The sequence below is a fragment of the Heliangelus exortis genome, chromosome 8 (genome assembly GCF_036169615.1).
Source record: "Heliangelus exortis chromosome 8, bHelExo1.hap1, whole genome shotgun sequence".
NCBI lineage: Eukaryota > Metazoa > Chordata > Aves > Apodiformes > Trochilidae > Heliangelus > Heliangelus exortis.
Window position 1 is genome coordinate 1,697,245 of NC_092429.1, and position 14,818 is coordinate 1,712,062.

General features: G+C 54.1%; 2 protein-coding genes across 4 annotated transcripts in view; one reads left to right on the forward strand and one right to left on the reverse strand.

The window, feature by feature from the left end:
- Window positions 1–1,312: 1,312 nt before the first annotated feature.
- Window positions 1,313–10,595, reverse strand: AK4 (adenylate kinase 4). Of its 3 annotated transcripts, XM_071749914.1 has the most exons (6): window positions 10,399–10,595; window positions 9,055–9,224; window positions 4,885–5,004; window positions 3,990–4,189; window positions 3,087–3,205; window positions 1,313–2,746 (listed from the first exon to the last, which is right to left on the reverse strand). In XM_071749914.1, exons 2-6 carry the CDS (start codon window positions 9,197–9,199, stop codon window positions 2,632–2,634), a joined length of 699 nt encoding a protein of 232 aa, XP_071606015.1. In that variant the 5' UTR covers window positions 9,200–9,224; window positions 10,399–10,595; the 3' UTR covers window positions 1,313–2,631. The 3 variants fall into 3 exon arrangements, with proteins under 3 accessions (XP_071606015.1, XP_071606014.1, XP_071606016.1); XM_071749913.1 differs by lacking the exon at window positions 10,399–10,595 and having other exon boundaries at window positions 9,055–9,667; XM_071749915.1 differs by lacking the exon at window positions 10,399–10,595 and having other exon boundaries at window positions 3,990–4,162; window positions 9,055–9,658.
- A 539-nt stretch (window positions 10,596–11,134) lies between these two features.
- Window positions 11,135–14,818, forward strand: part of JAK1 (Janus kinase 1) — a 63,269-nt gene continuing 59,585 nt past the window's right edge. The window contains exon 1 of the mRNA XM_071749918.1: window positions 11,135–11,238. The gene's annotated coding sequence lies outside the window, so the exon portion shown is untranslated. The remainder of the gene's footprint in view (window positions 11,239–14,818) is intronic.

Genomic DNA, 14,818 nt, shown 5'->3' on the forward strand with positions numbered 1-14,818 from the left:
GAGAAGCAGGAGAAAAATTTTATTTACATCTTCAGAGCAGTAACACAGCTGCAGCGACACTCACTGGGAAGAAATTCCAGGGAAAAAAACCCCAGGGAGAGGTGCAGGTGGTCCCCAGAGACCCTCCTCCCACCACACAGTATTTTGGGTCAGTACAAAATTGGAGTCACTTTAGAAAAGGTGAAAGGTTCACAGTCAAGTACCAAAGAGGAGCAGGGAGGAGAGAGGGGGAGTGGGGAAAAGGGGAGGGATAGAGGAAAGGTGAGGTATGGATAAAGCAAAGGCAAGGGATGGAGAGAGGGAAGATGAGGGATGGATGGAGAAAAGGTGAGGAATGGATGGGGAAAAGGAGGGATGGGTAGAGAAAATGAGGGATGGATGGAGGAAAGGTGAGGGATGAGTGGAGAAGAAGTGAGGGATGGATGGAGAAAGTTCAGGGATGGATGGAGGGAAGTTGAGGGATGGATGGAGAAAAGGTGAGGGATGGATGGAGAAACTGAGGGATGGATGGAGAGAAGGGGAGGGATGGATGGAGAAAGTTCAGGGATAGATAAAGCAAAGGCAAGGGATGGAGAGAGGGAAGATGAGGGATAGAGAGATGAAAGGTGAGGAATGGATGGAGAAATGAAAGGTGAGGGAGGGATGGAGGGAAGGCAAGGAACACACACCCCTCCAGGCTCTCATCCCTGCTGGTATTTGGTCTCTGAAAACCCACCCTCTGGCAACTTCTGTAGAAAAATCAATCCCAAGGCCCTGATGCATGCACAGCCACAGGATTTCTACCTCTAGGGCTCAAAGCCTTTAAAAGAAGCACTGGGGTGACTCTCCTGGGGCACAGGCACCTGCCAGCCCTGTCCTGCCACCAGGCACTGCATGGGACAAAGCAGACAGGAGAGCTGGGCCAGAGACAGCAGGGAGCAGCCCCCCTGCCTGGCCAGGCTGCTTTTATTGCCTAAAAAAAACCCCTCCATCATCTCCTCCCCTCCTGCCTGACACTGCTAGAAAGCAAACAGCACAGACATTTTTAGGCTATTTCTAGATTTGTGTTTGAAACCAGCCCAGACTTTCATCCCAGGGTCATGGGAAAAGCTCAAAGCTTCCTTCAGGAGGATTTCACTGCAGGGAGGGATAAAATCCCACTGGTGGGCAGAGATCTCCTGTGGCAGATGGAGAGCACAAGGATGAGGGTGGCTCAGCAGGGATAAAAAAGATTCTGGGGAATGAGCTGAAATTTCCCACCTGGAGCCTGTGCACCCCAAAACCCAAAATCCATCAGCATTCCATCCCCTGCCACAGGGCTGCTTTCTGAGCAAAGAAAAAACTAAAAAAAAGAAAAAATTTCAGCAGCACAAACTTGCCCAGACTGCTTCAGTCGATGCTAAAATTCACCACCTTTTTTTTTTTTTTCTTTTTTTTTCAAACCTTTAAAAATACACATTTTGTTGTTTTTGTTTGTTGTGTTTTTTTAAATATATAGTCTATAAAATAAGGCAACTCAAGGAGACAAAACAAATGTCTCCATTGCTTAGGTCCTGCCACCAAAAAGGGTTACAGTACTTCCAGTTGAGAAAAGCCACTCCTGTGAGCAAGAAGGTAAGAGACAGGGTCAGCTGAGGCTGGAAACAGGGGGGGAAAGTCCCCCAGAAACCCCCCACACATGTCCCTGGGGAAGGGAAGGCTCTGATCCCTCCAAGGTTCATGGGGATGGAGCATCTTTAGCTGCAGAGGGAATCACTTTGGGGACACCCCAGCCCAGGGGACCTCAGGGACAAAGGCAGCACAAAAGAGGGATTGACTCGATTTCTCCCCAAAACTGAAGCCTGCATAAAAAAAATCCATCCCTGGGAGAAAGGGGATTGTGTCTTGGGATACTGAAAGCTCTAAGGAAGGTAAGCACAGAGGACTGCAACTCATCCCCTGCTGCTCAGGGTCACAGCAGCTCATGGTAACCAGTCCAGCATTGATTTGTACCAGGGGTTTCATCTCTCTCTCTCTCTCTTTTTGGAAGAAGCAAAAACGGATATTTTACCCCCAAAGTTTTCCCCCCTTTGAGTGTGTTAGCACTAGAAATGTGATTTTCACATTTCTAAGCTTGGGAGTGTCATTTTTTTCCCCCGTTGCTCACCAGCTCCCACCAGGTCTTGGCTGTTAGAGCCTCGGTTCCTCAAAGAAAGAAGTTTAATAGGAAAAGAAATTTGATTTAAAAAATAAAATTTACATTCTAATCTGCATTGAAAGGTACTGTGGAGCAATGGGCTGGCACCTTGGAGGCACAAAGAGAGGCTGGGATTTGCATGGGGGTGGCAGTGACACGGTGGATAAGATGTCCAAACCCAGGGTGGTCATTGTTTGCATCCCTGGTCTGTATGGGGACATGGCCCACGGGTGGGAATCCTTTGTGGCCTCAAAAGAGAGAGAAAAAAAACATCCTTATTCTAGAAAACTTGACCTTAGAAGCAAAGATCCTTTCACCCTGATAATGACAATAAGTGTGTGTCCACCAGTGTCACCCAGAGCACCCGGGGAAGGGACTTGAGATCCGGCCCCATCCATCACCCAATCTGAGCCCAGCCCTGTGCAGAGAACCCAAATCCCTGATGGAACAAACTCTTGGTCCTTGGCACAAGCTCTTTAGTTCTCCTCATCTGAGAGAAGGGGTGGGATCTTGCTGGAAAGCAGGGTGTAGACATATGGCCAGATCTTGTTGGTCTCTGTGCCAGAGAAGGAGTGGAGAATTCCCCTGCTCCTGGAAGAGAGATGGGAGAAGGAGAAGGTGGCACCAGCACATCCCAGCACCCCCCAACTGTCCCAGCAATGGGCTGAGACATCTCAGAGCTTCTCCATCTCCTGTGCTGGAGTTTCACAGCCCTGAGGGACACCACAACCACAAACCACAAAAAGGGATTGGAACTAGATGATCTTTGAGGTCCCTTCCAACCCAATTTTATGAAAGCAAAGAGGTTTCCCACCCTGGTCCAGCTGGGGAGGAGAAGGGATTTGCAGTCCCAGGCTGTTGGAGGCACAGGACAGGCTGGTGGGCAGAGGGCTGCTGCCTCTTTAGGTGGGCACACCATGGTCCAACTCACTTGTACAGCTCCATCACTGGCTTTGCAGCATCTTTGTACTTTCGGAGCCTGGCAGCAACAGCCTCGGGTTTGTCATCCTGGTTCTGGACCAGGGGTTCTCCTGTCAGGTCATCAACACCCTGCAGGAAGGCAAACACCATCATGGGGGATATCAAGCACCGTTGGAGATAAATCCCATTTTTTTTGTTGATGAACATCCAGCATGACTCCTCCAGGCTGGCTCCTGAAGGCAAAGCCCCTCAAGGCTTAGCTCCTTCTGCTTGGGATTTCTTCTCCCATCCTTTTTTTTTACCATCTCAGCTCATGTGAAGGAAGGCTCAGCAAGACAAGCAGGGGATTGTCCTCCTCTGCTCCACTCTGGTCAGACCCCCCTGCAGTAAAGCTGGGTCCAATTCTGGGATCCCCAGCACCAGAAGGACATGGAGCTATTGGAGCCATTCCAGAGGAGGCTCCAGGGATGGTGGGAGGGCTGGAGCAGCTCTGGAGCCAGGGGGAGAGAGTTGGGGGTGTTCAGGCTGGAGAAGAGAAGGATCCCATGGGGAGACCTTAGAGCACCTTCCAGTGCCTGAAGGGGCTCCAGGAAAGCTGGGGAGGGACTTGGGATGAAGGGATGGGACAAGGGGAATGGCTTTAAAGTGAGACAGAGGAGATGGAGAGGAGATCCTCTGCTCTGCTCTGGGATGGTCCCAGCCCAGGAGCTTGCTGGCTGGAATCAATTCCACCTCATTACCTTAACCAGGATTAATCAAGATGCTCTTGTTTAAAAAGAGAGTAAGTAAAGGAGGGAATCAGTTTAAAAGCAGAGTCCTTCCCAACCCACCCCAGTTTGGGCTTCTGGGGTGCTCTGATCTTGCCCTCTGGGTCTCCTTGCAGCCCCAGCACAGGAACCCTGGGAGCTCTCACCTGGACCTGGGGAGGGTTGAAGTCCATGTTGTAGACTCTGCCACTGGGGGGGTGGATCCACCTGGCACTCAGACGATCCTTGAGGGTCTCAAAGGGGATGTTCAAGCTGATCACCAGGTCCAGCTCACAGATCCTGTCCAACGCCTCCGCTTGCCCCAGCGTCCGTGGGAAACCTGCCCGGGTATCGCGACAGGAAGGGGCTGTCGTGAGAGGCAAGGATGGAGCCAAACCCCGCAGCTCTGGACTTGCAAAACCCCTACGGCTCCTTGCCACAGCACAAGTGGCCCCCAAGATGAGCACCCACCAGCTGGCTACGAGAGATACAAAGAGCTCCTACAGCACCCAGCCCAGGAATGCCGGATAAGGATTCGGGAGATGGTGAGGAACAGAGGGAATCTCCAAGGTAGCCTGAACCTATTGGGATGGAGGGCTCTGCTTTCCTCCCTGTGAGCTCAGTGGGGTGACACTGCCAGACCCCAAGCCCCCTCTTCTCTGGGGCCACCCATGGAAGCTGCCTGGCTCCCCCAGCCTCTTATTTAAGTTGTGAATTATTTTGTATTTGTCCCGCAAGGAGCCTGAGAGCCCTCCAAAGCCCCGGTCTGCTAGAAACCAACTGGCTCTACATCTTCACCAACTCCAAAGAGCTCCAGCAGGTCAGCAGGAGGGTTTCTCTCCCTACAACAGCCACAGATGTTTGTCCCCACATCACGCTTGCCTGTGACCTGCCCCATCCTCTGCCCAAGCCCCAGAGAGATGCCTTGAGAAGGGATGAGCACCTCCCAGTGACACACAGGGAGGTAGTAAGGGGTTTTCCTTGGGCTTTCTCTCTCCTGGTGCTGCCAAAACCATGAACAGCAAAATAATCTTGAGGGGGGGCTGGGATTGTCCCACTCACCATCCAGCAGCCAGTGCTGCTCTCGACGTTTCTCCAGCTCTGTCATCATGAGGTGGGTGATGACGTGGTCTGGCACCAGAAGGCCTCTCTCAAGGTACTGCTTTGCCAAGACACCAACTTCTGTTCAAGAGAATTAAAAAAAAACAACCTTCAAACCTCCCCCTCAAAATCTGCCCGTCCTCCCAGATCAATCCTCCAGGAGCTTTTTTGGCAGCACCCCCTCTGCTCAGAGCTCCTGCCACGGTCCTTTTGGGGCTGGAAAGATGGAAATACCCAAAACACCTGAGAGCAGGAACAGAGTGAGAACCAGCCCAGCACCATCCCCATCCCTGCACACACGTCCTGTGCCACCCGTGGAGCTCCTCTGGGTTTGGAGGTGGCACTGGATGGACATCAAACATCCTGAAGACACCGGAGCAACCTCCATGTCCCTCCAGTGATGGGGTGGTCACCCTGGGCCACAGATCAGATGCTTTAAAGCCACCACTTTAACACCAGGGAGAGGATGCTAAGAACACCCATTCCTACAGGCACTGAGCCACAGCTGCAAATTCTGCTGCCTGGGTGGAGAAGTTTCCAGCAGAGCCGTGAGGACAAGCGTGGTATTTAAGCCAGGCTTGCAGACCTGGCAGCCCTTGGCACAGAGGCATCAAGTTTCCATCATCAGGGAATTCTGGCATCCCTCACAAACCAGCTGAAGAGCTGCAAACTCACCATTCCACGTGTGAGCAAAACCAGCACCACCACCCAGCCCATGCAAATCCCAAACCTCAAAGCATTTGTGCAAAGGCTGCTGAAAGCAGAAGGCTTCCCACCTAAAGGGCTTTGAGACCTCAAAGCTCAGGTGACAAAATTCTCTCCAAGATCAAACCCTTGAGAATGTAACTGGGGGGTAACTGGAAGGTAAAGACAACTTCCCAGGCTCCAGTGAAGGTTTCTCCACAGGGAACACCATGTCTGGATCCACCTTGGCAGCTGCTGCCATCACCAAAGTTACATTTAATTTATAACCTTTATAGGAGTTTATTCTGCTTACAAGGGGTACAGCAGATGTTACTTCAAGGAGAGGTGCAGTAAGTTCAGTTGTTCCAGTTTGCCTGCAATTTTTTTTGTAGCCATGAAGACCCTGGGTGGTTGATAGAGTGACAATTACATTGATGCTGCCAGGGTCAGGTGTCACCCCAGTTTTGGGACCTCAGGACCCCCTTCCTGACATGGACAGGGCCATGACATCCAGGGCCATGGCTCCCACCCCATCCCTGCTGGCAGAATGTCACTGTGGGGAGCCACAGCCTGGTGTGGCCCCAAATTTGGGCCATGAGCCCCGTGCTGGATGGACAACAGGGTAACAGCCTCCTTGGCTTTTTTTTTGGGGGGGGGGCTGCTTCCTTTGGTTGGTGCCAACAAACTAAATCCATCAGGAGGAGAGGACAGGAGTCACTTCTACACCCGGTGAAGCACTTTAAAAGGGAACAGTGGGACAGAGACCCAGATGTCCCCAGGGGGGGATGCAGACCCTCAGCTAAGGAACTGGGCAAATTAACTGGAAATGAACTGCCAGGACCTGCAAAGCCCCTGGGGATGCTGCCAGCACCAGAGACAACCCCCTGGGCAGCAGGGTGAGGTGAGGAAAGCCTTCACCACCCTCCATCACCCCTGCCCAGCGCAGAAAACACAGTTCCTAAGGTGTCAAAAAAAGCCCTTTTCAAGCAGAACGAGCACCCACTGAGCAAAACATTAATTAGCAGACAAATTAAATGTGCTCATCGGGTCACTGGAGCAAAACTCCCAACAAGTCAGCAGCAGCCATGTGTTCAGCTGCTCCTCTCTCTCGGATAGAAACCAAATTCCCTGAGACACCAGGACCAATCTCCATGCCCAGCAGCTCCAGTTTCCTCCAGGAGCCACCTGGAGCTCCCAGTGCCACCTGAGAAGGAAAATCCCCTGTGCATCACCCTGCCTGCTGTCCTGGGATGGAAAAGAGGCTGAAATCTGACAGGTAGGTCCCTTTGGGACATGGATTCTCTTGGGATGGAAGGGTCCCAGCTCCCCTAAAACACAAAGCCAGTGGGTGGCATGGGGGAGGAGGAATTCAGGCAAAGATTTTCTTTCCACCTCATCTGCCCCGGAGCTGGCAGACAGCAGCGTCTCCTCATGTACCAGCTTGTCCAAAGCAAACAGCAAAAAAAAAAAAAATAAAAAAAATATCAAAACAAAACCCAAAACCACACAGCAAATAGCTGCAGCTTGGCAGGAGCTGTAACCAGAGGCTGAGGCAAAGGTGGGACGTGAATGTCACGCCAGTGGGTTGACTCCTGAGTAATTTTACCCTATTTCTGCCTTGTTTCCCTTGGGAAGCTGAATTTTGGGCAACGCTTTCAGCTAACTTCCTTCTCACCCCTGTCTCTCCTCTCCTGTGTCACCACAAGAAGCTTCACAGCAAAACTTCAACCCAAAATTTAAAATCTAGGAGAATCACTTGTTCAGACCTTGAGGATGCCAGTTCCTGGTGGGCACAGTCCCAGCCCACTGCCCCTCTCCTGCTCGCTGCACCTCTGCCTGCTCTGCCCCCAGGACTTTTGTCCTTCAGCCAAAGCACTCGTTGGGATTTTCCTAATTTCCAACCTCTCTCCAAAGGAAATATTATTGTGCTTTTTATTTAGAAAAGGAAAGCTGGGTATTTTTAAATGTGTGACCATCACAAGGCTGTGTACAACGCCCTTGCTGGAGCTCACAGCTCTCAAAAACTTTACCCTCCCCTTTTTCCCTCCCCCCTCTCCCCTCCTTCTTTCTGTTATCCCTCTAAAAAAGGGGAAATCACTTCTGGGTTCTCCTGGGTTGTTTTATATCAATGCTGTTTCACTGCTCCTCTGCCCCTTGAGTCATCTTCCCCTCTGGGTTGGGCGTTTGCAGGTGAGCAGCAAGAGGAGGAACTGCTGGAAAAAAGGGGAGCTGCAGGAGAGCTGGGGCCTGGGGTGATGGGATGAGAGGGAATGGCTTTAAACTGGGAGAGGGGATTGAGGTTGGATACTGGGAAGAAATTTTTTGCTGTGAGAATGCTGAGCCCCTGGCTGCCCCCAGAAGCTGTGGCTGCCCCATCCCTGGCAGTGTTGGAGGTTGCATGGGGTTTGGGGGGTGACCCCACAGAGTGGGTGCTGCCACCACCTCCCTGCTTCCCAGAAGGGAGTTTCACAAGGAGCAGGGGACACCCTCCAACACCCCAACACCCTCCCCACAGGGCAGGGCTCAGCACCCCGGGTCCCAAAGCAATTTTCCCAGTGGGGTTTCCCCCCCCAGGGGACAAACACTCATTCCCAAATCCATACCCCTGCCCCAGGGGTTGCTCAGGCACAGAGTGCACCAGCCCTCCAGCCATCCCTGTTCCTGCACAACCACCTGCAGCAGGGTGAAGTTGTTGATAACACAGGATCTGTGTCCCCAGACCCTGGCTCCTTCACACCAGGTACCTGCCACAGGGCTGAAACTCCTGCACACCCGTGGAGCCCACAGGGATCAGACCCCACCTTTTTTTTTTTTTTTTCACCCCTTTGAGCTCAGGAGGGAGAGGGGGGGAAGGTGCTGAGTGAGCTGTGCCAACCCCACGGAAAGAAAAAGACCTATGGTGTAACCTGGGATGGGTTTCCCTGTCTCATCCTCATCCCCATCCCAACCCCATCCTCATCCCCGTCCTCACCGTGTCTCCCCCTCCTCATCCTCTCCCCCTCCTCATTGCCATTCCTTCCCCATCCTCATCCCCATCCCAGTCCTCATTCTCTCCTCATGCTCATCCCCTCCCCATCCTCATCCTCTCCCTATCTTCATCCTCTCCCTATCTTCATCCCCATTCCCTCCCCATCCTCATCGTCTCCCACCCTAATCCCCATCCCCATCCGCATCCTCTCCCCTTCCTCATCCTCATCCTCATCCTCATCCTCATCCTCATCCTCATCCTCATCCTCATCCTCATCCTCATCCCCATCCTCATCCCCATCCTCATCCTCATCCCCATCCCCATCCTCATCCTCTCCCCTTCCTCATCCTCATCCTCATCCCCATCCCCATCCCCATCCTCTCCCCCTCCTCCCCATCTCTGCTCCGCCGAAGATGTCCCGGGGCCGGAGACCCCCCCTCACTCACCACCCCCGTCTCTCCTCCTCCCGGGACACTCACCGCCGCCTCCCGCGAGGCTTTCCCGCAGGATCTGACCGCTGGAGAGATGCTGGAGCCCGAAGCTGCGGGCGATCCTCTCGCACACCGTCCCCTTCCCGGAACCGGGGGGACCCAGCACCACCGCCCGCAGCAGTTTGGAGGCCATGGCCGGCTGCGGGAGCCCGGCCCGGCTCCCTGCGGGGCACCAGAGGCGTCAGCCGGCCCCGGCCCCCCCGGCCCGGCCGCTCCCCCCGCATCCAGCCGCCGCCGCGGCCCGTACACATCAGCAGGGCGGGGGGAGCCCGGCCCCCGCCCACCCCCTCTGGCCAAGGCACCCTGGGACTTGTAGTCCCGGAGCCCGACGGGGAAACCCCCGCCCTATGGCCCGGCCCCCCGGGCACCCCCGGGAGTGGCGGGGCGGGGAGCGGGATGCGGGCCCGGGGATCCTGCAGCAGGGACAGCAGCGGGACAGGCGGGAGACACGGGCTGCAAACGGACAGCCCGCAAACGGACAGCCCGTGCGCGTACAACCCGCACACCTACAGCCTGCAAACGTACAGCCCGCACACGCGGAGCCCGCACACGCACAGCCCGCACACGCACAGCCCGCACACGCACAGCCCGCACACGGGGAGCCCGCACACGTACAGCCCGCACACGCGGAGCCCGCACACGTACAGCCCGCACACGTACAGCCTGCAAACGTACAGCCCGCGTACGTACAGCTCGCAAACGTACAGCCCGCGTAGGACCGCCTGTAAACACGGCATGCAAACGCACAGCCTGCAGCCGTTCCGCCCGCACACGCACAGCCCGCACACACCCGCACAGCCTGTACACGCACAGCCCGCACACACCCGCACAGCCCGCACACACCCGCACAGCCTGTACACGCACATCCCGCACACACACGCACAGTCCGCACACACACGCACAGCCCGCACACGCACAGCCCGCACACACCCGCACAGCCTGTACACGCAGAGCTCGCACACGCAAACGCTGTTCCTGCGCTCACGCAGAGCCCGCAGGCACAGTCCCAACGACTTGGGGACACCCAGCTTGGGGACACGGGGCTTTGGGGACACGGGGCTTTGCGGGGATGGCTTCGGGAACAACCAGGCTTTGGCTCTGGGGGCACCTGGCTTTTGGGACACCCGGCTTTGAGGACACGGGGCTGTGGGAACACCAAGCTTTGGGGGGACAGGTCTCTGGGGACATGGGGATTCGGGGACGCCGGGCTTTGGGGACACCGAGCTTTGGGGGTACAGCGCTTCAGGAACATCCAGCTTTGTGGACACCTGGCTTTTGGGACACGGGGCTTTGGTGACACCGGGCTTTGGTGACACCGGGCTATGGGGTCACCGAGCTTTGGGGGGACAGGGCTTCGGGAGCACCCAGCTTTGGGAACACCGGGCTTTGCAGACACGGGGATTCGGGGACACCGGGCTGTAGGGACACGGGGCTTTGGTGACACCCGGCTTCGGGGACACCGGACTATGGGGACACTCGGCTTTGAGGACACCGGGCTATGGGGTCACCGAGCTTTGGGGGGGACAGGTCTTTGGGAGCACCCAGCTTTGGGGACACCGGGCTTTGCGGACACGGGGATTTGGTGACACTCGGCTCTGGGAACACCGGGCTATGGGGACACAGGGGGCTTTGGGACACAGGGATTTGGTGACACCGGGCTCTGGGGACACCGGGCTTTGGTGACACCCGGCTTTGGGGACACCCGGCTTTGGGGACACCGGGCTTTTGAGACACGGGGTTTTGGTGACACTCGGCTCTGGGAACACCGGGCTATGGGGACACAGAGGGCTTTGGGACACAGGGATTTGGTGACACCGGGCTCTGGGGACACCGGGCTTTGGTGACACCGGGCTCTGGGGACACCGAACTATGGGGACACTCGGCTCTGGGGACACCGGGCTTTTGGGACACGGGGCTCTGGGGACACGTATCTCCGGGAACACCCCGGGTGTCCCGTGCAGGCTGTACCGCTCTCCCTGCCTGTGCCCGTGCCCGTGTCCGTGTCCCCCTCCCCGTGTCCTCCCTCCCGGTGCCGCCGTCGCCACCCCCGGAAGCGGCGGGTGTCACGTGGCCTGTCGGCGCTGCCATAAACACGGGAAGATGGCGGCCCTCACGCCGCCCGCCCGTGCTGCGTCATGCCGCCCCCGGGCCCCCCGAGCACACAGCGCACAGGTGGGTCCCGAACCGGCCCGAACCGAACCTCCCGTCCCGTCCCTACCCACCGGTGCGTGCGTGCGTGCGGAGAGAGGAGGCGGCGCGGGTGTGTGCGTGTGCGGTGGGAAGCGGCGGGGGTTGCGGGGCCCCCGTTGCGCACTATTGGTGTGCGGGCGGGGCCTGCGGGAGCCCCCCGGGAACCCCTCGGGAATCACCCGGAACCCCCCGGGAGGCGCCGAAGCTGTGGGGAAGGCGCCGATGAAGCTGCCCCGGTTGGTTTCCAGCGTTGCGGAGGGACGGAGGACGGGGAGGGGGTGAGGCGGGGGTTTGGGGGGGTTTGGGGCCGTCTCCCGGCGCGGGAAGGCCCGGTCCGGGGAGTTCGGGGCCGGTGCTTTCCCTCATCTCCTCCCCCCACGTCCCGCGTACCCCGGGAAGCGCCGTCGGAAGGAAAAAGTTGGGAGGGAGTCCCCGGGCTGCCCTCCCTCCCTCCCGGCTTCAGGGACCGCAGCCCCATGGCCCCAGCCAGCCCCTCCTCACCCCCCCGTAACTTTGTTGTTTTATTTCCTTTCCTCTTCAGAGTTCTGCAGATTTGTGTTAAAATCGCGCTAGCCCAGTTGGAAATCAGGTTTGCTCCTAAGCTGCTTCATCCCGGCAGCTTGCTGCTTTATTTTCTCCCCTCTTCACACATCCACAGGGTTGGTTTTGTTTTTCTTTTCTTTTTTTTTGTTTTGTTTTGTTTTGTTAAAGTCGCCCTCATCCAGCTGGAAATGAGGTTTGCTGCTGTGGAAGGCAGGGTGAGAGCTGCTTGTAGGACTTGGAAAGTGTTTGACACCTCGTGGGCTGTGATCAGGGCACATCAGTGGTTCCTTCCCTCTGGTGCTGAAGGAATTTGAGTTCCTATGAACTGCTTTTCATATGAAACAAGCTTTAAAAAAAAAAAACAAAAACAAAAAAACCGACACAGAATCACCAGCCCAAAGGGAGGTGGAGCTGGAGTTTAAAAACCAGCCAGGCAAACTTACAAAGCTTCCAAAAAAAGAAAAAAAAGTGAGAACTGGCAGCAAGCACTGGAAACCAAAGGGTTTTTTTTAAAGCATATGGAAATATGCAGTGCCTTAGCAATAAAAAAATGTGTACTTGACTCCAAAACTAATGTGGGTTTTGCTTAAAAATGGCTTGGTTGGTGGTTTGTTTTTTTTTTTCAGGTGGCAGTGGGGGAACCCATGCAGGCTTTTTGCACCAGGTCTGGGCATCTTTGAAGCCAAGCAGAAACCAGCACGTTAGATGTGAGGGAACCAACATGTTAGATGTGAGGGAACAAACTCTGCATCAGAGTTAGCTCCTCTCTAGAGAAAATGGCATCAGCCTCTGGAATATGTGTGTAACTCCAAGAGCTTTGGTGCCAGAGGTTTGGGGGAGGGATTTTTTACCTTTGAGGTTGTGTATCTTTTCCCTTTAAATAGTTTAATAGTAACTGGTGGGGCAGAGAAATTTGGAAGCCAAGATCAAGTTGATGAAATCACTGATAAAGCAGTGATTCTTCTCCTGTCCCTTCAGCCTCTGAAATGCAGGATTCCCAACCCACCCTTGCTGCCATTCTGCTGAAACCAGGAGCTTTTTTCTACTGGGAATAGTAATGGTTGTGTAAAAATGCCTCAGAGTGAGGCCAAGTGGTTCATTAGCTGTGCAGCTTCCTTCCTTTTCAACACTCACCCCTGCAGGTATAGAGTTTATTAATATTTTCTCCCAAGTTTGTTGTTTTTCCAGCAGCAGAGCCCTTCAGGATTAGCCTCCAAACAGGGGTAAATCTCTGAGTTTTAGGAGAGGTGTTTGCATCATCTCTGTCGTCATATGTCAGCATTGCATAATCTCTTGGCTCTCCCCTCTTTATGTAATGTACGTAGTTTGTTTTCAAACGTACAAATATTTTTTTTTCCACGGGCTTGCTTCTCCTCGGGTCTTTGGTATTTGTCTCTCCGTTGCCCTCTGGAGTTACAAACTTGCAAGGCACCATTTTGGTGGCTGGCTCCAGCTGTTACGTATTTCTCTTTTCAAAACAGTCTCCACAACACCTCAGGACGTGCTGGTTGTTGGCACAGTTATTTAGGGTGTTGTGCCACTTCTAGAGTTCCTGCTTCCTCCTGCTAGAGACATGAGAGCAGCTTGTACTGGTGGAGTCCATCAACATCATAAATGAACTTTTATTAAAAAAAATACCTTAAAAACATGTTTAATTTTACTGTGTAAAAGCTGTTGTGTTTTTTAAGCTCATTTCAGAACCCCCTATATTTGATTCCCTCAAACAAAGGGGGAGTGTCTGTAGAAATAGTTTTGTTTTTGTGTTGTTTTCTTTTTTTTTTTCCCCAGCAGTGCCTGTTTTTAGGGAAATGAAAACAAGCCAAAAGGAGGATAAAATACAGGTGAATGTAAGCTTATGATAAATTGGTTTCCAGTGGAATTACTTCTTGCAGAGTTCTGTATTTGCATCCCATGACTTCAAAGTGCCCTCTCTGCACCTCGAGGCCCCTCACTCTGGGTGCTGCCACCCTCAGAGCCATGGCCAGGGGAGCACAGGGACAAATTTAAGGCCAGCTGAGTGTGTCCCCAGTGCTGTCCAATTAATTCCCCCATGCAGGGCTCCCCTCCTGCCTGTGCTGCTCAGGATCCTGCTCCTCAGCTCTCCCAGGCAGTGCAGCTCCATTAGCTTTCCCTGGCCTCCTGCCACCCTGCCCACTGGTTCATGACATTTGGTGCTTAAGTAGCATAAATCTAATGCTGCTGTCTTGCTCTAGGGAACTGAAAAGGGAGAGAGGGTACCTGGGTTCTCTGTAGTGGTGTCTTTAGGGTGGTTGCTCACCCTTTCTCCATTAAACCCAGAGTTGGTGGATTTGGCCAGAAGCAGCTCCTGCATAAAACCTTGACCTGCATCTCAGAAACCTGTGTGGTCATTAAGCTAGCACTGATTCCCTGGGTAATTTTCTGGACTGCAACCTCTTGATTCAGACCTGTTAAATGTTTCCTGGCCTTTGGGCATCTGTGAGAGGGGATGGGGGTTTTGTGGGCCACGTGAGGGCTGAGGAGCTGGAGGAGAGGGCTGCAATGACTGACAGGCTGCCCTGGCTCAGTTATCACAGTGCTGATGCTGTCTCTTGTAAAGGTACAGTACTGTGATAACTGAAGGATGGCAGCCATCTGAGCTTCATGGGGTCACCACTCCTCCCTGCCCTGGGACTGACAGACACACAGCCCAACCTCCTGCTGAAGCCAAGAGTGCTCCATTGAATTGTACCTTTCTGCAGAAAAGTTAAAAAAAAAAAAAAAAAAAAAGCAAACAACAACCCACAGACAAAATAACCTTACATTTTATTTGAATAAAATATGAGACTTTGTTGCCAGTGTGCCTGTTAATTGACTCTTTTTGCCTTGGAAGGTCTTCCAGAAATGTGATCCTTTGGAAATCTTCACAAGTGGTGCAGGAAGCAGGGTCCTCTGCATGGATGGAGTGTGAAAGAGCAGAGGGGCAGGTCAGTGGGGTCATACCTGGGACCAGAACAAAGAGAAAGGACTGAAGCAGTACTGAAAACAAAGCCCTTTTTAG

What these genes read in the sequence shown, in the direction of transcription:
- AK4 (XM_071749914.1), bottom strand. Translation starts at nt 9,199, where the DNA reads ATGGCCTCCAAACTGCTGCGGGCGGTGGTGCTGGGTCCCCCCGGTTCC. An exon ending in TCAACCCTCCCCAGGTCCAG is followed by an intron (nt 3,206 to 3,989) that starts GTGAGAGCTCCC and finishes GCCTTCCTGCAG; the next exon opens with GGTGTTGATGACCTGACAGG. An exon ending in CCAGTGATGGAGCTGTACAA is followed by an intron (nt 2,747 to 3,086) that starts GTGAGTTGGACC and finishes TCTCTCTTCCAG; the next exon opens with GAGCAGGGGAATTCTCCACT.